Raw genomic sequence first — 27,478 nt, forward strand, 5'->3', positions numbered from 1 at the left:
ACCACTGATCTTTTTACAGTCTCTGTAGTTTTGCCTTTTCCAGAATGTCATATACTTGGAAGTGTGCATGTTTTGTATTGCTGGTTACAGAAGCTTTGATCTCTTTGTGCTGCTGCTGGCTTTGTGCATTGTTGAGGTCAAATGTCAAGTCTCTTCCAACAGAGACACAGAAAGGTGTTACAGCATAGTGGCTAAGAGCATGGACTCCACATCGAGACTGTCTGGGTTCAAATCCCAGCTCCAGGGGTGCCTGGGTGGCCCAGTCGGTTAAGTGTCTGACTCTTCAGCTCAGGTCATGATGTCATGATTTTGTGGGTTCGAGCCCCACATTGGGCTTCGTGCTGATGGTGTGGAGTCTGCTTGGGATTCTCTCTCTCCCTCTCTCTCTGCCCCTCCCCACACATGCTGTCTCTCTCTCTCTCTCTCTCTCTCTCTCTCTCAGTAAGTAAACTTAAAAAAATCCCAGCTCTACTATTTGTGAGCTGTGTAACATGGACATGGTGCCCGGTGTCTTGCTACCTCAGTTTCTCTATGTGTAAAATGGAGGTAACCATAGCCCCTCCCCCATAGTGTTGGCATGAAGACTAAAGTGAATTCCTATTTGCAAACTACTTAATATACAAAAAATGTTTGCTAAATATCAAATATAGGAGGCTTGGGTATCCCGGCTCTTCAGTAAAGAACAGTAAGTAGACTGGGAGCAGAGTCCTGGTTCCTCTTCTGCCACTAGCCTGCATCATGGCCTCAGGCCACTCAACTTTTCCAACCTCAGTTTACTCATACATACAATGAAGCAGTTAGACTACCTGATTGCTCACACTGCCTGGGGGAGGTGCTGAGTGCCCTCTCTTTCTCCCTTAGGAGAGTTTAGATGGAGGTGTGAGTGGGGACCCATGGAGAGTAAGATGCAAAACCTTTCTTTTCCTTTCTTTTCTGGGAGCTGTAGAGATATGTTCTTATTTATGAATAGTACACTGTAGACTTTCATATGATTAAACTTTTATGGTTAAACTTTACTTCTCTAGAGAAAAACAGTGTATGGAAAGGGAAGTGTTCCATGACTTTTAGGTTGGATAGTTTGAAGACCATCAGAGAATACGCACTCACAAAGCCACATTTGTGTGTGTGTTAGAAAAGCCAAGACAGGGGCGCCTGGGTGGCTCAGTCGGTTAAGCGTCCGACTTCAACTCAGGTCACGATCTCGCGGTCCGTGAATTCGAGCCCCGCGTCGGGCTCTGGGCTGATGGCTCGGAGCCTGGAGCCTGCTTCAGATTCTGTGTCTCCCTCTCTCTGCCCCTCCCCCGTTCATGCTCTGTCTCTCTCTGTCTCAAAAATAAATAAACGTTAAAAAAAAAAAAAAAGAAAAGCCAAGACATGAGAAGTAAAAATATTTAATGAATATAGTAGAACGTTTGTTTCCGAAAGTTGCTCAGAGATTACTTATTTTAAAACTCACCCTGTTAGGAATTAAAAGCTGATCTGCTGCAGCCAGGGTGGGTCAGAGTGCTTCAGTCTCCTGAGGGTGACTGCTCAGCATTTTGAGATAGCCCTCTGGGTGACAGCGACAGTGGAGTTCTGTTCAGCATTAATATGTCATGTCACAACCTCTGGTTGATAACACTGGAGCTGTATCAAATCTCAGTCATAATGTACTTTGGGGATATCACGTGTGTTAAAACTGAATTGCAGTTTTGCAAACATACACATTATTTCTAAACTGCCCATTTGGGTCACTCTGCTTTTTTGGAGTTGAAATATTTAAAATCCCCTTATTTTGCAACAAGTTTAGCCCTCTCTGTCTGGGGTAAACTCTCATCTTCTGTGCAGGAGTGTTGCTTTACTTCTGTTCTAAGAGCTGTAGATAGATAGTTTAAACCCGGCTTTTCTATGTCCTGATCGGACTATCAACTGAAATGTTCAGCACTGGCTCAGTTTTCCTAATAAAAGAAAGTAAAGTGCATGAAAATTCTTGCACATACTTGTAAATACAGTTTTCTTTTATTGATGATCCATTAGTATCAGTCCCATGTTTTACTGTGGGCTACTTATGATGACATGTTTTATGCATTACTATATGTCCACAGTGCTAGAACAGGCCCTGGCAGACAGTAGGCACATGATAAATATTTGTAGAATAAATGAGAGAGAGAATACTCATGCCTCCTATCCTAAAGGATTTAAGAATATTATATGTTACATCAACAAGTAATAAGAGTGATTGACATGTCACCAGAGTGGGGGCGCCTGGGTGGCTCAGTCGTTAAGCGTCCGACTTTGGCTCAAATCATGATCTCAAGGTTTGTGAGTTTGAGCCCCGTGACAGGATCTGTGCTGACAGCTCAGAGCCTGGAGCCTGCTTCGGATTCTGTGTCTCCCTCTCTCTCTGCCCCTTCTCTGCTCACACTCTCTCTCTCAAAAATAAATGAACGTAAAAAAAATTAAAAATGAAATGTCACCAGAGTGATTCATAACTGTGTTCATTGTTCACCTTCTAAAGAACCAGAGCCTTTTTGCCTCACTGAAATAATCCTAAGAAAGGCCTCAGGTTCACCACCTCTGCCAGGTAGTAGAATGGCCACAGTTCTTAGATGAAATTATTACTACTTTCTTACAAGCTCAGTAAGAAAGAGTAAATGTATCTGTTAAAATATAAAATAATCCTAAAAGATTTAAATTGTGAATGTTTGCATTTAGAGGAGTTAATTATCTAGTACATCCAACATTTCCTATGGCATTTTGGACATACTCATTTTTATATTAACTTATAAAAGACTTATTCTATGGTGTTATTTACATTGGATGATATTAAATCTGTTTGCAAAAGATAAACTAAAGTTTTAGACTTTTTAAGATCTCTTCTTATTGCTGCCCCTCCCCCAAAAAGAAAGAAAAGTGTTGGTTTACAAACCCTGATTTCACCTCTCAAGTCCTTTGAACATACTTGAGGTTTTTAACTGGTTGGTTGATTTAACTATTTACTCATATGCTTTCTTGTCATTGAAGTTAAAAACACAGCAGTATCCCTTAAGATACAAAACAAACAAACATAAAACTGGTGAGAAAGAAATGAGGGGAAAAATTAATTGAAATTATTTTCCCGATGTCTACAGTACATACCTATAGCAAATGAGTAAATTCCAATTTAGGTTTTCTCTTCCTGTGGGTTAAAATATGCTTTCATAATGCCTCAAGCTATTGCAGATTTGGCTCTTAAGAGCTGGGAAACTAGAATGCGTGTCATTGTTCTCCAGTTGTTTTCCTGTGGAATTTCAACAAATTGCGGCAGTTTGAGGGAAAACCTTTCCAGTTTTCTGTCTTCTCACCCCCATCATATCGCATAGCATGTGATTTCTTCTGTGCCCCAGCTCTCCTCCCTGGTCTCCCACTGTGTGTGATCATCCTCCGCAGTGTCCCTGCAATAAGACGAGAAGGTGAAAATCAGCCTGCAGGTTTAAATTAATTGCACTCCTCAGTTATGCTCAGAGTTAGCCAATGCTTTAAATCACAACATTCTAAACTTCTAGTTTAAGCATAATTGGAAAGAGAAAGCTGACATTAAAGTGGTAACTGACAGAGTAAACTTAAAGCAGAACAGTGTAAAACACTCATATGCAAATAACTGTGAATCATCTGATAAAATTATTCAGAGGCAGTCGAATATTTTATTAAACATACCTGTTAGTGATTTGGAGCACTGATTTCAGCACCTTTTTGTTTTTAAAACTTGCATGACTAATTATGTTGTGTTTGTTCTAATGGAACATTACTTTTATTCATAATGGAAATCGTTTTTAAAATCTAATTTTTTCATATAATGATAAATGTAATGCAAAAAAAAATGTGAGCGAGCCCTCCATTTGAAATTGTGTACTTTGGCAGTTAAGATCTGAGAGGTATTGGATACAAGAGAGCAGCTTCTGTGTTTTAGTGGGGCTAGCTTCAGATATTTGAGTTTATCCTGCCTTCATTTGGAAAAGAAACAGTGGCTCTGCCTCTGGGCTCCCAAGGGACTATGTCCATATCCACATTGCAGCACTGTTCACCCTGTGTTTGTAATTCTTTATTTGCGTTTCTGTGCCACTGATCTAAAACCAGGACTTACTCATTTCTGTGTCCAGTGCAGCTCCTGGTATCCAGGCAGGTGCCCAGGTAACATTTGCTAAAAGAATTGAGTCTATGTGAACAGTGATGGAAGGTAGACATAGGAACACGTCATTCTTCCTTATTTTTTCTTCTTTCATATGGCATATTTCAATTTTGGCTCTTTTATGCATTGCTAAATCTGACATATTGTACTTCTGAAAAAATTTTCTATTAGCATATCCTGTCAAACTCTAAATAGAGGCAATTCTTAGAACTAATATTTATGTGCAGTCATTAATTGCTAAGACTAATAATTTACTTGTAAATGCAAGATTGTATTAATTTTATCTGTAATGGAATTCTTGTTCCTCCTGAAATCATAGCAAATTATTTAAATTACTTTGTGGGGAGTACAAAGTTAAGGAGATCAAATTTGTTTTACAAGAACATTTGATGTAATTAATTTTTAAAATATATCTTGCTTTTTTAATACCAGACTTTAGATAATAATAATTTTTTAAAGACTTTATAAAAAGAACTGTTCTCCCCATTTCTCCTTTCTTTGTCAGTTAATCCTCAAACCTAGAATATGCCTTTAAATTTCTGCTCTACACCAACTGGCTGAATTATGTTGTGACTTTATAATACAGTCTAGTGGAGAATAAACTCAGGCATTAGATGATCTTTTGAGACATATAAATATATAATTGTTGGTGAGCACTTTCACCTAGAGCTTTAGAACAATAGATATTTGTAACAAGGCCTGATCTTCAGCGAATGCACACCATTATAGCATAATGACTAGTTTCTGCTCTGATTGGTCAGTGCCCATGCCTTGCAGGTTATTAAATATTTTAACATTTATCCCTGCTTGAATGATGACTCTGAAACTCCATGAAAACTGTAAGTACTTTCTGAATCAGCCTGGAAAGATTAATGTATTCTCAGGGTAATATTTGAGTTGAATATGAAATTCTAAATCTTTGAAACCTGGAAATTGAAGATCAGTAAATGCTCTATAGTCATCTTAACTCCTACTTTTCTATCATACCCTATACCCAATTCATCAATAAATCTTATTGCTCTGCCTTTTAATGAGTTGCAGACTGACCCCTTCTCACTGCAGGCACTCTGTTACTATAGCCCAAAGCACATCAACTCTCTTCCATACAGTTGTAATAAACTTTTTTTGGTCTTCCTGCTTCCACCCTCGCTTTTGATAGTATATTTTCCAAAGAGGAGCCAGAATGGTCCTTAAAAAATGTCTAGATAGTGTCCCTCAGGCCACAATGGCTCTATGTGAGCCAGTCTTCTGCCCTTGGGCACCTTCTCTGTCTCAGCCTCCACTTGCCTCTCCTACACTATCTGCTCCAGCCACCTGTCCTGCAGACCCACTCCAGCCTTGCACGTCCTGGCTGGAATATGAACTACCTGCTTGCATGTAGGTTTTCTGTGTGGTTCCCTTCTATAGCCTCAGCCCCAAGAAGTACACCAAGGACACAGTAGTTGCTCAATAAATAGTAGTTGAACTAATGAATCATTGCTTCCAGTCATTCCATTTCGATAAACTCTGTGTTTAAAAATAGGAGGCTGAGGGGCGCCTGGGTGGCTGTCGGTTAAACATCCGACTCTTGGTTTTGGTTCAAGTCATGATCTTACAGTTTGTGAGTTCGAGCCCTGCATTGGGCTCTGTGCTGAAAGTGCAGAGCCTGCTTGGAATTTCTCTTGCCCCTCTCCGACATGTCCTTGTTCTCTCTTCCCCCCCCCCCCTCTCTCTCAATAAATAAATAAATAAACATTAAAAAAATAGTAAGCTGAGTATGTTCTTAAATTTATTTTTGTTCTTCTTATCAAATGGTTGTTCTTACACAGGAAACATACCGTCCCAAAGCAATATCAACATTTAGATTATCTCCTTTAAAATCTTGTAATTAAAAGCAGACAACACTGAAAAAAGATACCAACCAATATTAAGCAAAATTAAGCCTTTAGGTATTCAATTTTTAAAAAGAAACAGGATCAATATGAAAAAGAAACCATTTAATTTTATTGGAGGACATACACACAAATCCTGTCTAAATGAAAAGACATACCATATTAATATATACAAAGATTTTATGTCATTCTTTTCAGATAAATATATATTTTAATGAAACTCCAACCAGATTTCCAATGGGAACTTTATTTTGTTGACTGACTATTTTGTTTGAAACTCCCCTTCCCTCATCACCTGATCTAAAGTGTCCCTCTCATACTGGTCAGTCTACATTATATCTCCTGTTTTACTTTGCAGAACACTTTTTTCCCCAGTTTCATTGAGATATAATTGACATATAGCATTGTGCAAGTTTAAGGTGTGATTTTATATATATTCATATACATATATATATATATTACAAGATGATACCACAGTAAGTTTAATTCACACATCCATCACTTCACATAATTACGATCTTTGTGTGTCTGTGGTGAGAACTTTATTTTTAATGTTTATTTTTGAGAGAGAGAGAGAGAAAGAGCATGCACTTGAGAGAGGGGCAGAGAAAGAGGGAGAGAGAGAGAGTCCCAAGACCAAATCCTGCAGAGTCCAACGCAGGGCTGGATCTCATGAATCATGAGATCATGACCTGAGCCAAAGTCAAGAGTCGCACTTAACCAACTGAGTCACCCAGTCTCCCCACTGTGGTGAGAACTTTTAAGATCTACTCTCTTGGCAAGTTTTAAATATACAATGCAATATTGTTAACTAAAATCACTATGCTTTCCATTAAGTCCCCAGAATTTATCCATTTTATGACTGGAAATTTATACCCTTTGACTGCTTTTCATCTGTTTCTCTACCTCACACCCCTTGCCACTGTCAACCGCCAGTCTGTTCTCTTTTATGAGTTCAGGGGTTTTTTTTAGATTCCACATATAAGTGAGATCATACAGTATTTGTCTTTCTTTGATTTATTTCACTTAGCATAATGCCCTCAAGGTCCATTCATGTTGTCACAAATATCAGAATTTCCTTTATTTTTATGGCTGAATAATATCCATTGTATGTGAATGTGTATGTACGCATTTTTTTTCATCCATTCATTCATCAGTGGGCACTTAGGTTGTTACCATATCTTGGCTGTTGTGAATAATGTTGCAGTAAACATAAGAGTGCAGAAATCTCTCTTCTAATCATTTCATTTCCTTCAGATACATACCCAGAGGTGGAATTGCTGGATCATATGGTAGTTCTGTTTTTAATTTTTTGAAGAACCTTCATACTGTAAAGTGGCTGCACCAGTTTACATTCCCACCAACAGTGTATAAACATTCCCCATTCTCCACATTCTCGCCAGCACTTGTTATTCTGGTGTTTTGATAATTGCCATGCTAGCTTGTGTGATGTGATATCTCATTGTGGTTTTGATTCACATTTCCCTGAAGATTAGTAATGTTGAGCACTTTTTCATGTACTTGTTGGCCAGTTGAATATCTTCCTTGGAAAAATGTCTTTTCAGGTCCTTTGCCCACCTCTTAATTAGATTGTTTGTTTTTGTTTTTGTTTTTGTTTTTTGCTGTTGAGTTATATGAGTTCTTTATATAATTTGCATGTTAACCTCTTATCAGATATGTGGTTTGCAAATATTTTCTCCCATTCTGTAGGTTACCTTTTCATTTTGTTGATGGTTTCTTTTGCTGTGCAGAAGGTTTTTACTTTGTTGTGGTCTCACTTGTTTATTTTTGCTTTTGTTGCTTGTGCTTTGGGTGTCGTATCCATAAAGTGTCTAGGAGCTTTTTCCCTATGTTTTCATCTCTACTTTCAGGTCTTAAATGTAAGTCTTTAATGCTTTTTGAGTTAATTTTCATGCATGGTTTAAATAGGGGTCCAGTGTCATTCTTTTGCATGTGAATATCCGGTTTTCCCAGTACCATTTATTGAAGAGATTATCTTTCCTCCATTGAGTATTTTGGCTCTCTTGTCAAATATAAGTTGACCATAGAGCACAAGTTTAATTCTGGACTTTCATTTTTGTTCTGTTAGTCTATGTGTCTGTCTTTATGCTACTACTGTACTGTTTTGATTACTGTAACTTTATAAGATAGTTTTAAATCATAAAGTGTAATTACTCTAGCTTTGTTCTTTGTTCTCAAGATTACTTTGACTATTTGGGGTCTTTTGTGGTTCCATACACATTTTAGGACTATTTTGTTCATGTTTTTGTTTTTATTAAAAAATAGTAAAATAGTATTCTAATAGTATAGTATTAGACCTTAGGTGATGTTGGGTAATATGAACCTTTTATGATATTATTTCTTCCAATCCATAAACACAGGATTCCTTTACATTTATTTATGTCTTCAATCTCTTTCATCAGTATTTTAGTAATTTTCAGTGTACAGATCTTTTACCTCCTTGGTTAAAATTATTCCTAGGCATTTCATGTTTTTGATGCTGTTATAAATGCAACTGTTTTATTTATTTCTTTTTCAGATAATTCAGTATTATTATATAGAAACACAACTTTTCTGACTTTTATGTATTGATTTTGTGTTCTGCAACTTTACTGGATTTGTTTATTCTAATGGTTTTTTGGTGGAGTCTTTAAGATGTTCTCTGTATAAAATCAGGTCGTCTAGAAACAGAGACAGTCTTACTACTTCCTTTCCACTTCAGATGCCTTTTATTTCTTTTTCTTTCTTTCTTTCTTCCTTTTTTTTTTTTCCTGATTGCTCATGATCAGACTTTTAGTAGCATGTTGAATAGGAATGCTGAGAGTGGGTATCCTTGTCTTATTCCTGATTTTAGAAGAAAAGCTTTCTGCTTTCCCTGATTGAGAATGATTATTAGCTGTGGACTTGTCATATATGGCCTTTTCTATATTGTGGTATATTCCTTCTATACCCAGTTTGTTAAGAGTTTTTATCATGAATAGATGTTGAATTTTGTCAAGTGCTTTTCCTGCATCTGTTGAGATAATAATGTGATTTTTATTTTTTATATTCTATTAATGTATATCACATTGATTCATTTGCATGTATGAAACCATCCTTGCATTCCAGGGATGCATAGTATAGAGACACATTTTTTCATTGCTGGTAGGAATATGAAAAGTAGTATGTCAGCATCTATTAAAATGTAAAATGTGCATACCAGTTGTCAAGCTGTTCTATATGGAGAAATCTGTCTTATAAAAATGAAAACATTAGTATACAGAGGTAGATGTGCAAGGATATTTTTTGAAGCATTGTTTTTAAGGGAAAAGGAACTGGAAGCTACCAAATTTTCATCAGTAGGAGAATGGTCAAAAACTATGGTACTTCTATCCTGTGTAATATTATACAGTTTTAAAACAAGTATTACATCTATTTTCTTGATTTAAAGGACTGTTTGCTCTGTATTATTAAGTACCTTAAAAAATTCAGAGAATGTTTACTGTGCAATCCATTTTAAAATTAAAATAGTACATATATTTGTGTGTATATATGGGTTTGTGTTTATAAACATAAAGAAATATGTGGAAAGAGACATACCCAAGCCATTAACAATTGCTATATTTTCAGGAGTCAAAAACAAGGAGCAGGAGGGGTGCCTGGGTGGCTCAGTCGGTTAAGCATCTGACTTCGGCTCAGGTCATGATCTCACAGCTTGTGAGTTCAAGCCTCGTGTCAGACTCTGTGCTGACAGCTCGGAGCCTGGAGCCTGCTTCAGATTCTGTGTCTCTCCCTCTCTCTGCCCCTCCCCTGCTCACACTCTGTCTCTCTCAAAAATAAATAAACATTAAAAAAATTATTAAAAAAATAATAAGGAGCAGGAGAGGTGTGTGCTACTTTATTGTTTAACATGGTAAAACATACTACATCTTAATTTAAAAATATAATAAAGATGATTCAATGATGAATGTAAATATACATTATAGGACATTAGTAGTTTGACTTTGAGCATGTATAAATACCAAGTAGTGTAAGAAAGGAGAACCAGCACTACTGTATTTGGTTAGAGATGTCTTCATAATGAAAACAGCGGCTCTCACTTCACTGATGTGTCAATGTTCTTCAAACTACTTACAGTTTGGAGGTTTGGAATTTGTGTTTCTTTTTCAACTCAATTAAAACTTAGTTATTCTCAGAAATAATTACTAGGAAACAGATTACTAAATAAATCACCCTACACATAAGAAAACAATGCTTCATATTTACAATGTTAAGATTTTCCTGTTTTATTCTTCGTAACTGCCTGATCTAAAGATGAAGATGTAGTGTGGCTAGTGTACTCATCACTAAATCAGACGCTATCTTTATAAAAGTTGAGCTTTTTTAAAAAACATATTTGCAAATTATACATCGGAAACAAAGATTGTTTATCATCTTTCTTTTTTATTTCAGAACGCTTTACCCTGTACAGCTCTAAAAACCTTAGGCAAGCGTGGAATAAGTAAGTCCGTATACCGTTTATGCTTGTTTTCTCTCTCTTTTTCTCTCAGTCCCTCTCTCAATTTCTAAAGTCTCCAAATAAGTTTGTCTTGACATTTGTTTCATTTGTTCATCCAAATATCCATTTCTCCATTCATTTAACCATTAAACAGTTGTTAAGCCATAACTATGCACCAGCCACCATGTTGAGCCTAAGCCAATGCTGTTATATATGAGTTTGGGTTCTGAGAGCAACATGGCATTGCTTCGAAATGATAAATCCTAAAATTCACTGGGTTCAGTCTTCTTGTAACTAAATTCAAGAAATATTTTAGCATCAGCAAAATAGCATTTAAGTGCAATTTAATGACTGATTCTAATCTAAATAATGTTGGTGAACACCTCTGAGCAAGATAAAATTGATCTTTCACATTTTTTCAGTTTATCTATTGTTCCCCTAGGCCTTCTTGGAAAACTAAGTACCTATATTGCTTGAAATATATGTCATCTGTTTATTTGATTTCTGTTCTCTCATCTCATCTTGTTGAAATAGTTTTATTTATTGGTTTTGAAATTTGATGAAATCTGAAGATCTGAGTTTCTCAAGTTAATCATAGGTCTTTTATTGCAAGCCAACCTGTTAGTAAACCATTGAAAGTTGGAAAGCAGAGTAATTGAGTCACTCTTGTTAGTTGTGGATATCATATTTCAAGCATTATGCTGGGGAAAAAGTAACTGGAACTGCTTTGATTTAAAAATTTTTAAAGTGTCATAACAAATTTTTGTCTATGAGGACTTCAGTATTATTGCCTTAGTTTTTACTGTTATGACATATTTAATTTTAGACACCATCAATTATAAAAATAAAAAAATAAGAAAAAACCTTTTTATAATAAAAATGCCTTTAATCGGTGTTGTCAGTAGATACAGTGGACAGCTTATTGTAAGGGAACTCATGGAATGAGTACGTGAAACTCTGCAGTGGTTTATTTGAAAGATTTGGCAGTTTGTTTTTATTAAATCCATCTTAGAAGAGCACTGGAATAATTATTTTTGTCTAACACAAGGCTTTGCATTTGCCATTTGAAGAGTTAGTTCTTATTATCTGTAGTCTCCTCTGGGAGGCATGCCGTCTTCTGGGAACATTCTGTGTGTGTTCCTCACTCTTTTGCCCTTCCACCTCCCCCTCTTTACTGATCAGCGGTCTAACATTTTAATTAAGTGCTTTCATACACCAGATAATATATACAGTATACAGTTCCTACCTTAATTAAATGATCAAACACATTCTCTCATATTGCTCAAAAAGTTTTGTCCAACCAGGTAACCATTGTATGAGACAATCTTTTATAAAGCAATTGAATTTCTAACCCCATCTTTGAAGTAACAGGAATATCTGCCGAATCTACACGTAGCGTTTGTGGCAAATAGCCTTCAATTTAGAGAACCTCCATTTCCTTCCATCAGAGGGACAAAGCTAGAATGACCTCCAAATTGCCCAGGAAAATAAATGGCAGATCTTATCCACTTAGAATCGTCTACAAAAGATGGGAGAGGGGTGTCTGTAGACAATGCTGAATGATATTTCTTCCGCCATCCTCTTGTGGTTATGACCCCATTCATTTCCACATGGCGCATTTCAGTCGTTCATTTTTGTGACTTGTATTCAGCACCACCTGCCATCACAAACAGTCTAGCATACATGCCCAGGTGAAGGGCCTTTCTCATTCTGCCTTCCATAGTCACTAGTGAGATGCCTCTCAGAGAAGGTACTTCTAGCCATTTACATTACTCTACTCTGGGAGAAACGAGGTAAAAGAAAAGTAAAATTGAAATAGTATTCAAGCTTTGCATTGCTTCACTTCATTCTGACCACCTAAGACTTGATACTCACTTTTCTCTGAGAGTTGTTCATGTTATAACAAAAGTAGTTAATTTCATTGATGGAAATCAGGATGTAGAATCCTCTGGTGTTGACATTTTAGACATTTTAAAAACTATGTGCATCATGCACAATCTCCTTTAAATTTTTCTTAAAAGATGCTAGGTATTTTCTTAAAAGATGCTTTTATTCTTAAGGGCAAGTAAGAATTCTTCAGAATACGATTTTTCACAAAATAAGAAAACAGTTTTCTCTTTAAGATATAACTTCAGTGATATTTATTAATTGCATTTTCTATGAACATAGGATTTATAATTTTTCTACCAAAGCCAGGGTCTGAAATACTGAAGGAGAGGCACCTGGGTGGCTCAGTCGGTTGAGCGTCTGACTCTTGTTTTCTACTCAGGTCATGATCTGTCTCACTGTTCATGGGTTCGAGCTCCATGTGGCGCTCTGAGCTGTCATTGGAACCTGCTTGGGATTCTCTCTGTCTCTGCCTCTCCCCTGGTCATGCACTCACTCTCTCGCTTTCCTTTTCTCTCAAAAACAAATTAATAAAACTTAAATTATTTTTAATAAAAAATAAAATACTGAAGGAAATCTTACATTTTCTTGTAAAGTCTTTTTTAATGAGCTGGTAGAATTATAGCTAATGTTTTTCTTTTAATCTCTAACATCACATATGCTTTTTAAAAAGAAATTACAAAAGCATTTAATAAACTGGGTCCTACCCTTAGATTACTTTTAAAACATGTTAGGGAAACTATTAAAAGCTGTTAGCTTGAGGTAAGATTTTTAAATTATAAACATAATTTGCTTAGAATCAAGCTATTTTTTAAGTCCCCATAAGTCTTATTTTTTGTTGCCTTAAGGAGTTATTTCAGAAAACACTAAGTAATAAAATATCACTAAAAATGTTATAAAAATACTACTTTCTGGTATCCCAGTGTTACCTACTGAATCCTTAGAGCCAAGCAATAGCCTCTAGCCCATTAAAACCCAATGAAATTTCCAGAAAACTGAAAATTCAGAGACATTAATTTGTTATTGATTCTTCATCCAAATGGACTTGCGACCTTGCAACCATCATAGACATTTCAACATCCCTCACTTCGGAATGAGCTCTAAGTTCAGAAGAACTGCATTTAAAGACTCGTAAGCAAGTGCTGGCTTTCTCCATCACTACAAACGAATTTGCTTGTCTACAAGCACAATTACGAAACGAGCAATCGGTAAATTCTCATATATAGCAGTAATAGGTTCAAAATAAAGGAAACTAATTTGCAAGAACTAATTTGAATTCAATTTAGATGGGTTAATAGAAGACGGGTAGGTTAATATAAAAAAGTAAGTCACTGCTTAAAATTAAATAGCAATGTATTTAAAAATACATATTAACTCAGCTATTAAAGCTAGTGGATCTGTTAACCTGCCTAAAAGAGTAAGAATTTCTTGAGAAATGAATCCTTGAATCTCTTTGAACAGCTGTAACAAGTGACCCAGTTTATTTGGGGGCCAAGCCTGCCCTAGGTAACGCCAATACAATTCCCTGCTGACTTCGTTTATACCAGTAACCATGGGCATAATTTTATCCTTTGAAGGATTTTTTTAAGTATTCTGGGGAAACAATGCAGTAATGGGAGAAAAATATCAAAAGATGCAGCAGATATCTAAACTCAAAAGGATAATATAAAGAAGAAATCTTAATTACAGGATTGAGATTAATAAATATATATTAATAAAGAAAAGAAAGTACTTTTATTCCCCTATATTGGACATGCACGAATTGCGTGGGCTCTTCCTGTTTAAAAGGGGATTTTGGATTAAAGGGAGACAAATCTTAATTTTATATAAATACATGTACTGTTTTCTGACCTCCTTCAAAACATTCCATTTTATTTCATTGGAGTTATAAAACTCTCCCTATTTTTCTTCCAAATCTCTCTATTTAGAGTTGTCTGACATTGGCATGTATATGCAATCAACCAAGAATTTCAGCCACTTAAAAGATCTTTTATTATTTTGGCTGGAGAAGCAGCCTTAGTATATGCTCTCCAGCAATGTTAAGGGTAGGATTCCAGGAACACATTTGCTTGTTTTGGAACTTTTTAACAGCTGAACAATTTGAGGGGTTTGAACGGAGCAAAAAGAGAACCCAAGATAAACCACCCTGTCACAGAAGACATATTTGGAAAGAACAGCTCATGGTTGATAAAGTAATACATGTCCACAGACTCAAATAGGTGTAGGGCAACCTCATCCTGCTCTCTCCACCTACGTGCTCTGGTTTGATTTATAATCCTCCTTGATAGGTAGGTCCAACTGAATTTATCCTCTAAGAATTGAAAGCATTGATTCTTTAAAATGCGTAATAAGTACAGAGTCATTGTAATGAAGCTCCCTTAGTGGAAATGCAAAGATAGACAAGAAGACATTGACCTGCATATATCTGAATGCACCAACAGTGACAAACCCTGACTTAGAAGATTGAAGTGTTTCCTAAATTTGTATTCTTGAACTTTCCTTGAATATGTTCTCTCATTCAATGGTTAACTTTCAGAACATATTTTATAGATGACTTGCTAGATCCATGTTACATGTGCATAAAACATAGTCTTTAAAATAATATTTAAGGGGCGCCTGGGTGGCGCAGTCGGTTAAGCGTCCGACTTCAGCCAGGTCACGATCTCGCGGTCTGTGAGTTCGAGCCCCGTGTCGGGCTCTGGGCTGATGGCTCAGAGCCTGGAGCCTGTTTCCGATTCTGTGTCTCCCTCTCTCTCTGCCCCTCGCCCGTTCATGCTCTGTCTCTCTCTGTCCCAAAAATAAATAAACATTGAAAAAAAATAAAAAAAAAAATAAAATAATATTTAAAAGAAAAATGTAAACTTCTCTCTGTAATTTATGTTGCTGATTCCCTGTTTTTCTTATGGCAACATCTGACTATGTTCAATTAAGATTTAAATCAGTGCCTTCTCAAGAAACCAGAAGCCCTCTTTTTCTACTCTGCCTTATTGTTCTAAGTTGATCTGAAATTTTCCAAAATAAGAATATATTGCAAAGCAAGTTAGAACTATCCATTTCTGTACCAGCTTAACAGTGTGAGAGGAACATAAGAATGGCTTTTGGCACTAGGAGGAGCAGTTGAGCTGAGCCAGATTCTGAAGTCCGTCCTCCACTTCCACATTTTTTTTCATTGTTGATCATTTTTGTTATAAGTCTATTTACTTCAAAGTAACAGTTTTAATTTATTTAGTGCCTGGAGATTTCTTCCCCCAGTATTTCCAAAGAAATTATTCTGTACATTATCAATGCACTTTTTTTAGGCCTGGATATATTGGGGTGACAAGCTCTACAGCAGACATTTTTGGAATTCCATTCTCTTAACCCCAGGATGAGTTGGAGCTGCAGCTCTTCCCTGCCTGGCTCGTGGATGTGAGCCCAGCTTCAGGAGGCTACAGGGGGTGCAATTCCTCATGACACCCTTGGAAATAGAGTTTGCAACACTTGGATAATCAGATCACACAGGTGTCTGTCCTGATCTTGGACACCCGTGCATGGTGTCATTTGGAGGCCCCAAAGCCGCAATTCAGAGGAATTTCTGGGAACATTCATTTTCACAAGAGTGATTCACTATTTCAGCTACTGAAAGCAACATGTAGGTGTGATGTTTACCAGATCTGTTAAACCCCTTGCCACCTCACAGAGAACGGTTCTTCTAGAAAATTGAAAACTATATTTTTGAAAAGGAAAAGAGGAGTCCAGGTGCTGGTGGGAGTCCTAGAGAGCCCCGAAGAAGACAGTATCAAGGGCTGTCCAGAGATATGGGTCAGGGCAGGTGCCAGGAGGACACAGAGAAAGCTAGGCAAGAGAAAGTTGGGAAATTGCCAAAGGCCCAGACCTGGTTACTAATAGTAGCAATAGCATAGATATGATAACATATAAAACATACATAGTCAAAGGCCTAACATACCCTCCTTGCCCCGTAGTCAGAGTTGTGATGGGGTAGCCATGGTAATTAACACTTGGGCAGCCTTTTGCGATATAGAATTTGCTTTATTGTATGTTTTCACATCCTCATGTCTTTTTTAACAATCTTGGGAAGTAGTCAGGACACATACTACTATCTCTATATAGCTTAAAAAAAAGAAAACATGCTCAGTGAGGTCAAATGATCGATGCTATGGAAAACTACAACTTGGAATGTATGCCCCAAAGTGAATTTTAGGAAAGAAGTATCAGTTTAATAACCCTTATATTCACGTGGATCAATATCTTATTTGTTTTGTTCTTATTACAATCTTGGTCATGGAGATCTCTTCTGGGAAATGATGCAATTCATTTCCAGTCTGGGTTTTCAGCAGCAAGAGAGCTGGGCTGGAATAGAAATCTGACTTCTTTCCTGGGGAAAGTGTTTGTGGCAGGCTGACCACACACATCAACTCAGGCCTCCCCTGTGCCCACTGCTGGATAATGCGCCATCGGGATAAAGGCGGGTTCGTGACAATCTTAAGTGCTAGAGATGACAGGCCTCCTGGCCACCCATACAGACCCTGCTAGTGACATTAGTACCCTATTCCACACAGCTCCCACTTCCCCCAGGAGGTTATCCTCTGTCATTTTGTGCCATTGCCAGATATCTTGTCCATGTCTTTCTTGTGGTAGCAAAGAATTTGCTATCATTAATAACCCCTGGTGATGGCCAAGGGCAAACCCCATGCTATTCGTTATCCGTTAAGCACAAGTTTTTTGTTCCACTTCTGATAGACAGAAAATATCCATCTTCTCTCTTACTAATTGGCAGTACGTGCCAGGCTTGGGACCTGGCAATGGCTATTGTTTTTCAGCTTTTTAAATGATGTGTTGGAGTCCTCATCCCCAAGTACATACTTATGGTGCAGCTAATACCTTCTTTCTGCCATCCAGCTCATTAAGGAATAAAATCCAGCCATGCTTCTGAAGTGGCACAGGGTTTCCAGGAGCAGCTGGGCTGCCTGTTTCTGTGAAAGGAGGGCAACACATAGAATTAGGCTTTCTTGAACTGTTTCCCGAAACAGATTCTAGAAGCATGTGTGAACTGAAGTTCTGCTTCTCCAAAATCTAAAATGGTGTGTTTGTGTTCTGTGGCTGCCATAACAAATTACCATAAATATTTTGGTGTAAAACACCACAGAAGTATTATCTCACGGTTCTCTTGAGCTGGAATTTAGATGGGCTCAGCTGGTTTCTTTGCTCTGGGTCTCACAAGGCCAAACTCAGCTATCGGTAGGTCTGGGCCCTATCTGGAGGGGTGGAGGAAAAATCTGTTTGCAGGCTTATTTAGACTGTGGGCAAAATTCAGTCCCTAGTGGCCAGAGGGCTGAGCCCTCTTTTCCTTACTGGTTGTCAGCAGGAACTCTCACCCAGCAACCAAAGGCCGTCTGTTTCCTCATCACACTGCCCCCTCCTGCTTCAAACCAGTCAATGGCAGGAGTCTTTCTCATTGCTTCGTAACTCTCTCACTTCCCCTCCTGCCCTATCTCTTCTGCCTTCAGTAGGAGAAAGTTCTTAGCTTCTAAAGGCCTGCCCGTATTATCCAGGTTAATCTCTCTGTTTTAAGATCTGCAACCTTAATAACATCTGCAGAGTCCCTTTTGCCATGGAAAGTAGCATATTCACAGGCTTCAGGGATTAGTGAGTGGACATCTTTGGGGCCATTCTGCTCTCCACAAGTGGATACTGGGGTTTCCTATTCAGTGATGAGTCATGGGGTAAGGTGGAGCAGAGGGGGCAATCCCAGCCTTCACCAGGTCAGACACAGTCTGTTCCATCTGATCTCTGACTTATCTAGTGACAAGCACAGATGTCACTCTGACTCTGGTGGCTCCATGTTGCCCGGTTCACATTAGGTATCCCCAAAATAAGGAAGAAATCATTTTCTACCTCCTGAATAGAGGAAAAAAAAAAGAGATTATTCTCCAGAAAGTCCATAGTCTCTGAAATATCTGAAACTTTGGCTTAGCATTTCTGTCCCCTTTAGGTCAGTGCTGTCCAATACAGCCTTCTTCATTGATGCAAATCTTCTCTATCTGGACTGCCCAGTGCAGCAGCCACTAACCTCCTATGGCTATTGATCACCTGACATGTGGCTAGAGTGACTTAGGAACTGAATTTTAAAGTTTATTTAACCTTAATTAATTTAATGTGAATAGCCATAGGTAACTACCATATTGGGCAGCACAGTTGTAGCTCAACATGTAAACTATTCATTTATTTTCAGTGCCCACCAGTGTAGTACAAGTGTGGATGTCTGATGCTTTGGAAAGTCTATGCGTTTGAGTTCTTGGCATTTTGTGCTCAAGTATCCAGAGATCTTCCTTTATATTTTTGCTTCTCACCCCTGTCTTTTATTTGTAAACACTGAGAAAATAATAGCTCTGGGGGACCCAATAAGTGTAATAAATCTGCAGAGGGACTAGTAAAACTATCAAAGAACATCAAGCAGACATTCCTTCCCCTCCTCCTCCCCTCAAGAAGCCACGCTGTTCCCTCCTGAGGGGCACTGCCTGTTGCAAGTGTCTCTATTCCTTTCTCCTTCTCTGTTCCCGCTCTCTCTTTTCTGTTGGGAACTGCTAGGGGTTAGACACACAGCTCTCTCCCCTTTTTGAACTCCCTCAAGAATTCACCTCTCTGCTGTTGTTCCCGGCCCCCTTGATCTACCCTAACTCTACTCAGAAAATATCATAAAGGCTTAGTTTCCTCTTCACCACATAGGAGATGCTATTGAGGATCTCCACTTTCTAAATAAGCTTCCCATGGACCCCATGGGTACATATGTTAATTATTCAGCTTCAGAATATTGAAAATTACCACATTTTAAAAAGTGAAACATAAACTGAAATGCAGTTTTCACTGCTCTTTATTTATTTAAAAAAAACTGGATATGAAAAAAACTCAACACTTATTTTTATCATTTTCTTTTGGTTTAAGAAAATATTTATGAGTTGGGGCGCCTGGGTGGCTCAGTTGGTTGACCGATTGACTTCGGCTCAGGTCATGATCTCACAGTTTGTGAGTTCAAGCCCTACATTGGGCTCCGTGCTGACAGTTCTGAGCCTGAAGCCTGCTTCGGATTCTGTGTCTCCCTCTCTCTCTGCTCCTCCCCTGCTCCTGCTCTGTCTCTCTCTGTCTCCGAAATAAATAAACATTAAAAAAAAATTTTTTTTAAAGAAAATGTTTATGAGTTTAGTGAACCGTTAGCCTCAAAATTAAGATGAACATAAAAAGTCACTGGAGGGGTACCTGGGTGGCTCAGTTGGTTAAGTGTCCCAACTTTGGCTCAGGTCATGATCTCATGGTCCATGGGTTCAAGCCCCACGTCAGGCTCTGTGCTGACAGCTCAGAGACTAGAGCCTGCTTCAGATTCTGTGTCTCCCTCTCTGTCTCCCCTCCCCTGCTTGCACTCTATCTCCCTCTCTCAGAAATAAACATTAAAAAAAATTTAATAAATAAAAAATTTTTAAAAAGTCACTGGAGAAAGAGATGATTTTAACAACATTGTCTTTTGTATCCACCTCACCCACTCCACACTTTTCTTTGGTCAGTTATCATGAAAATTAGGATTGGGCAAACCTCATTATATGGGGAGACTTTCTATAAAACTGGGCACAACTTCCACCAATTGTAGAGATATAGTTAATAGACTATTTATGTTGATGTGTACATCTGATATCTGCTGTGTAGATGATGGTCCTACTGACCTTGTAAGAAAGAATACACAGTCAATAAATACTTTTGATATGAACCAAGAAAGAATAGAAAAGAAGAAGGAAGGCTGCAAAAACTCATAGTTGGCCAAATGGGAATAAAATGCCTGAAGTCCGTGTGATTTGGCATCACAGGGTTCAAGTTCCAGTCCTAGATATGCTACTCAATGGTATAATGTTTAGGAAGCTCACTAATCAATCTGAGCCCCAGTTGTTTAGTTTTTAAAACCCTTGGCAGGATTATTGTGAGGATTGAATAAAGCATGAGTGTTCATGATGGGGCACCATTGGCCAACATTAGCTTACCTCCCTCTTGTTTCTCAGCACACCCTGTCCTCCCCTGCCAGTTAGATTGTTTCATTCAGTTCCAAATAAGCAACAGTTCTTGAACATGAGTCCCACTGCTATACAGGGTCCCCAGACATCTTCTGGACTATTTCTTCTACCTTCTTAGGAGCACATGCTGAACTGCTTGGTCACCAAATCATTAAAAAGAAATACTTCTTATATAGAAACAAGATTCCCTGATTCTCAGCAGCTCCTTCCTAAGAGTGATATGTTAACAAATAGCATTGTACATAATTAATGTAGAACTTTGATTTATCCTAAGTCTTTAAACACATCTACTAGACAGTTTTCCTAATTATATTGAAAGAAACCCATGGACACTGTTATCAAGTTCAAAGCATCTGTTGGAGCTTTCCTGTCATGCTCTTCATACATGGACTTATAGGTAAGACTACACCAGGTGTGTTAGTTCTGGGTGTCCACTGGACCCAGAGATGAGTGGTGAGACCAAAAATAATTATTCTTGCTGTTTTGGGGTTTTTAATGGGGCGGGTGGACAACTTATCCCTAGAAACATAATGAATGAAGGCTGGGAGCATGGCCTTCATTTGGTACATCTGTCATCACCAAGGAGCAAACCAGTAGGGAATTGCAAAGGTAACTTGGCCTTTTTCTTTCAGACATTGAACTTTAGAGTCCATACCCTAAAGCACAAATCTCATGTTACCTGGTCATATTCATCATGGAAGTGATTTTAATAATAGATTTCATTATGTCTTTAACAACAACAACAACAACAACAACAACAACAACAACAAAGATACCTTAAAATGCCCTAAACAGACAAGGATACAACCCCCAAACCAATTATCCTTTGTCTTATCTAAAAGAGCATTTTTAGATCATTTGGACATTTTGGGGATCGCAAAAGAACCTAGTGGCAGTTTACAGTTGAAGTCTTATATATGTATGTGGATGTCCTTAATCAGACTATAAATGAGATATAAGTGAATAGAAGTATCAACACAAAGGAACAATATTCTGGCCCTTGTTGCATTTGTCACAGAGCATATCTTTGTGTATCTGTATGTGAGTTCTCTGCTAGACCTCAGCTGTATGTAATCCCTCAAGACTTGATATACAAACATAATGCCAAATAGAGAATTTCCCTTAAATTATTCAAATCGCCCCATAAGTGATTTCCCACTCTTCCTGCAATGGAAAACATTTGATCATAAATTCAATTAAATCAGTCATCATCTTTGTGATGTTTGTCCAGCTAAATCCTTTACTGACAACACCAATAAACATAGCAGCTGTGTGTGTGTGTGTGTGTGTGTGTGTGTGTGTGTGAGAGAGAGAGAGAGAGAGAGAGAGAGAGAGTGTTTATGGCATGACTGTTGGGGAATAATTGATCTGAAGTCAAGATAAAGGATAGGTCTCATTTCTTAGGCTGTATTTTGACCACTTCACTGCAGCCAAGGTTTAAAAATTAAACTCATAACAGGGATAAAATCATGTATAGTCCATTAAATTCATTGGCTTTTATTTTCCAACTTAGAGCCTAGTCTTAATATATTGAGTTTTAGATCAAAACTGGTATACTTTGGAGATGTTAGTGAAAGCTCTCAAACCACAGTAACCATTTTTCTTCCTCTCTCTTCTGCACTTTCCCCTCCCTAGTTAAAACAAAAGAAAGTCGACTGTCAACATACTTTTAAGCTTCTCCAAGAAAATTCCATAATAGGACTACAGTACTGTTTATGATTTCTCAGAGTTATGTCAGCTGAAGAAGTAAGGTTTATTAGAGGCTTATAAGTGTTGATTGTTTCTTGACTTGATCCTAAAGCTTTCAGACAACTATAACTGCTTCCCCTCATTTTCATTATAGCTTTGCTGCTGATCCTATTAATTTGGATATAACTGAACCCTTAATCATGCAGATCTTTATGTATGTGCATATCCATGTGGCCTGTAGAGGGCAGCATGTTCTGGGGAAAGAAAAAGTGAGATAAGCCACTGATTTTTTTTTTTTTTTCCTTTAGCAAAACAAGTAAGATATCTCTAGTAGAGAAGTCAGAGCTTCCCCATGCTTTGATTGTCTGCCACTTTAGGTATCTGCTTAGATGGCGGATGTCATTATTGTCTCAGGTACTTTGCAGGCTACTTGATTAAGGATTACACCAGATTCCATGCCTTTGCCTCTGAATAGAATGGAACACATCATTTTATTTACACATGAATACAAATGTGATTTTTCCATTTGTCTCTCATTTCTTGTCACCCTTAACTGAAGTTTAGAATTTGAGTTGAATTACACCAGCAGTTGTGATTTTATTTGGTGGTCAAATTAGGCTTTGCTCTATTCCAGAATTCTGCTACCTCACATCTTTATTTTTAGGTTGTGACCCCTGAAAAAAATCTGATGTCTCTTATTCTCCCCCAAGAAAGTGAAGAAGATTTCCACAGGGACATCTTCCATCCATCGTGACTTTAGGCTCTTTCTCTTAATGGCGAGCACATTTTTAGAGTAATCACTGACCCAGCCAGACCTCTTCTGTATAACTGCATTCACTAATTTTCTCAACCCAGTCTCTACTTCTCATCTAAAGAATCAAATCTTCCCAGTGTATAAACTACACAATTGGTTTAAATTTTAGAAATTTCTAGAAGTTGCAGCAAATCTTGAAAGGGCATAGAACAGCACTGTGCAATAGATGTTTATGCATTGATAAAAATATTTTATATCTGCACAGTCCAGTATGGTAGCTCCTAGCCACACATGGCTGTTCTTTAACTTAAAATATGGTTAGTGTAATTGAGGAATTGAATTTTTATCTTATTTAATTTTAATTAATTTACATACTCACATGTGGTTTGTGGTCACCAAATTGAACAGTGCAGAATAGTGCATGAATTCTGATCAGTTCATAATAAATGTTTTACCAGAATATATTGTGAGGTAGATTAGATCTTGTAGCTAAAAGTCTACTACCCAGACTTTTAGTCCCTTGCTTATTCTTTCTCATAGAGCTGTAGGCTTAAATCCACATCCTCAGACTCTGCCCCAGGATTTCTTTCTCTCAGAACATCTGAGAGATTTCCGATTTTCCAATTCTTTGATTTTGTTGAATATTGAGCATATCTCTCTTGGATATCCAGAATGGAGTTTTAAAGCCTGGCATTTCAGCAGCACTATTCCTCTGGGCATCTAACATGTCACCATCTCAGTTTGATCACATCGTGATGTCTAGATTTTCTTTTTTTTTAATTTTTTTAATGTTTGTTTATTTTTGAGAGAAAGAGCATGTGTGGGGGATGGGCAGAGAGAGTGGGAGACACAGAATCCGAAGCAGGCTCCAGGTTCCGAGCTGTCTGCACAGAGCATGATGCAGGGCTCAGACTCATGAGCTGTGAGATCATGACCTGAACTGAAGCCGGACACTCAACTGACTAAGCCACCCATTGCCCCTAGATTTTCCTAAATGTAGAAATAAAATTTAAGAATATGCTAAAATGTGTCAAGCCACAAACAAGCTTATTCCTTAATTTGGAGTGCGCCCCCCACACTCTGTCTCTCTGTATGAAATAATTCTTTACACTGACTGAAAATAAAGCCTGTGCTTGTTCCATCCATTATAAAGTGACCTCGATGTTCTTTTGAAAATTTTCTCATAAGTTCCCAAGTAATAATTCTTTCAAATGCTTCTGTATTTTTATACACAATGTGCAAATGCATATCTTCAGTTTCCTATATTATACTGATATTGTTGGTTTGAAGACATAAGGAGACTTTTTTTTTAATAGTTTGTATTGTACCACTAGCTTCTGCCTGAAAATACCCTTACCTACATATACCTGGCAATTACAAGTAGTTGGACCCCAGAGGATAATAAATATGCAGCTTTTCAACTTTATTCAGTTATCTTTCTTTTATTTAATATGTAAAGATGGAATTAGTACTCAAGCAAATAACCAGCTCTAACAGTTAAGTCAGTTTGAGGTTTCTTTAAGTCATGGATATGGAATGATAGCCCTTCCATTATAAATCATTTTCCATAAGAGCCAAATGTGGCATTAAAGGCAGGAATAAAGGAATGTGCAACTCAAAGGTCGTGCTCATTTCAGTAAAGATAGCCTTACCTTATTCTGTGCTCCCCATCAAACCACCCTTTATAGCACCCATGCCCCCAGCTCCACAACCTCTTCTACATAATGAGAAACAAAAGAAGGGCTGCTTGGTAGCCACATTTTTCTTTAAGAAACCTTCCTCTTGGCGGGGGCATCTGGGTGGCTCAGTCAGTTAAGCGTCTGACTTTAGCTCAGGTCATGATCTCACAGTCCCGGAGTTTGAACTCCGCATTGGGCTCTACACTGACAGCACAGAGCCTGGAGCCTGCTTCAGATTCTGTCTCGTCTCTCTCTCTGCCCCTCCCCTGCTCATGCACTGTCTTTCTCTCCCTCTCTCTTAAATATAAATAAACATTTTAAAAAACTAAAAAAAGAAAAAAAAGAAACCATCCTCTTGGAAAAGCCTAGGCATCCCTATATCTCAAGTAACAACAGAACAAAATAGGGAGGGATCATGACGTTTCTGTCAATGCTGACAGCTTTAGGACTGGGTTCCCATGCACAAAGCCATTCCCTGCCAGTCTAAGAGTGGTAGGCTTTCTGTTAATGGACATTTGTGTTATCTGCAGAGAAACCATTAGACAGAAGTATCTATTACATAGCAACTATTTCTGTGCGGGGAATAGCCATTTGTAAATTCCATAAACACCTAGGCTATTTGATAATGATGCAAAGATGTGCAGATTTATATAGGTACAGAGAGAAAAAAATACAAGGTCAAAGGCAAGGGCTAAGAACTAGGAGAAGACTGTAAAATACCAGTTCTTAACTCTTCTTGAGTTAGAATACACCCTACACATTTGTTGCTAAAAATCACTCCTTAAATTACATACTCTCATATAGGAATAAATGTTATCTTTTGATTGAAATATGAAATACTTTTTTCTAAAAATTTAAAGATCTCTCCTCTGATGGGTTCTCATATTTGTAGCATTCATCACATCACAGAGTAGAATAAATTATTTTCTAGGGCTTGAACCGCAAAACCAAATCAAACACAAACAAATGTTTTCTCCATGCTAACTTTAGCCCAGGCCACGTAAGAAATTACAGTAATCCCTCTCCAAACACATGTTGCAGTAAGTCAGAATTCTAGTAGCCAACAATTTGATATTCTACAGTTCTGAGGGCGCTGATTCACATGTTTGTGAGTCACTGTACTTGGGGACCATTTGAACATAAGGGTTGGGAAAAGAAAAAGAGGAATGAGGATGACCAGGTAGAAGACATGCTTTTTATTGTAGTCTTGATAATGTGGATTTGAGGTCAGCAACCAAGTGCCTGCTAGGCGAGAGAAAATCAAGACATACAAAATAGGCCAGGAACCAGTCATGGTGGGCCACATAATGAGGAAGATATTAGACCGTTATAAAGAGGGAAAACATAGAATAAAGGGGAGATTGGCCAAGAGGGGAGTATACCTTGATATGTAACACAACAAAACACATTTACAAAATCTTCTTGAAATTAAATCATTCCTGAAGCATATCTATCGAGAAAACGTATCTATCTTTAGGTATGTAAAATGATATTCAACATATTTTTACTTAAGATGCTCTATCATTGTTTTATTTGATGAGCGTTTTAAAAAATGAGTTGTTTTTTGTGTGTTTTGGTTTGAATTGGCTTTGGTATAAGTTTATTCATGACCTTGAAGCTTTTATTTTTTCCAGTTGTAAATTTCCCTATGAGGTGTTTTCTACCAAAGGATTTTCAGGGATATAGTCTGATTTAGAGAAAACTTCTTTTACTGCATTTAGTAGGTCAGTTTAATTTTTTTCATGGATGGAAGTCATGGAAAATTAACAGGAATGTTTATTATTAAATACTAACAACTGTGTGTGTTCATGGTGCACATGGATGTGCCTATGCTATGGCATGCCGTATGCTTTTGTCTGAATTATCTCATTTAATCCCAAAATAACTCTCAAAAAGTTTTCCACACTTTTCTGATAGGAACATTTAAGCTTCTTTTAGAAAGTTTATTTCCCCTCCTTCAATTATATTGTAGCCTCAAGAGCAAGTGAATATATCCCTCATTTGCTGTTTTTTATGTAACAGGGCTGAGACTAGGATGAGGCAAGGAAAGCACTCACCTTGGGTTCAGAATTTAAGGTGGCACCAAAAAAGAACTGAGTAATCAAGATAAATAATGTTTTAATGCAGTACTTTAAAAAATCAAAAAGCTGCCTCGGTGGTTCCTATGTCTCCATCCAACAGCCCTTCAGTAGCCCCCCAGTCCCCCAGGTGCATAACCTCTTCCTTCTGAAACACCAGTGCTGGTGAGGTTATAGAGAAGTGGATCCATTTATTTACTGCCAAGGGCACTATAAACTGATAAACAACATGGAACATATAATGGAAATGTGTTAAAAGCTGTAAAGATATTCATTCATGGCACTGTCAAGAAATTTGATTTAGGGGTTCCTGGGTGGCTCAGTCAGTTAAATGTCCGACTCTTGATTTCCGTTCAGGTCATGATCTTATGGTTCATGAGATCAATCCCTGCATTGGACTCTGTGCTGACAGCGTGGAGCTTGCTTCGGATTCTCTCTCTCTCTCCCTCTCTCCCTGTCCTTCCCCCACTCACTGGCTCTCTCTCTCTCTCTCTCAAAATAAATAAACACACACACACAAATCTGTGAACTGTGACTGAAATGTAATATACAAGATGAAAACTGTTGTGTTAGAGTGGTAGAATTTGGGGTGATTTTTTTTCTACTTTCTGAAAATTATCTTTAATACTGTCATGGTATTTTAATAAGAAAAATATGTTACTTAATTAGTGTAGAGTTTCTGTTTGGGATAACAAAAGGATTTTGAAATAGACATTGGTAATGGTTGAACAATATTGTGAATATAATTAATGCCACTGAAATGCATACATGAAAATGCTTAAAATGACAAATTTTAGCATATATATATATATATATATACACAATTTTTAAAAACCTAGACA

At 37.6% G+C, this 27,478-nt stretch overlaps 1 protein-coding gene across 3 annotated transcripts in view; it reads left to right on the top strand.

Moving 5' to 3' along the window:
• The window catches only part of CDK14 (cyclin dependent kinase 14), a 513,369-nt gene that overhangs the window by 433,804 nt on the left and 52,087 nt on the right, over positions 1-27,478 (top strand). For all 3 annotated transcript variants that reach the window (XM_030307919.1, XM_030307920.1, XM_030307921.1), the window contains one exon: positions 10,450-10,498. In XM_030307919.1, coding sequence (XP_030163779.1) covers positions 10,450-10,498 — 49 coding nt within the window. The remainder of the gene's footprint in view (positions 1-10,449; positions 10,499-27,478) is intronic.

This window comes from Lynx canadensis, chromosome A2 (genome assembly GCF_007474595.2).
Source record: "Lynx canadensis isolate LIC74 chromosome A2, mLynCan4.pri.v2, whole genome shotgun sequence".
Lineage (NCBI taxonomy): Eukaryota > Metazoa > Chordata > Mammalia > Carnivora > Felidae > Lynx > Lynx canadensis.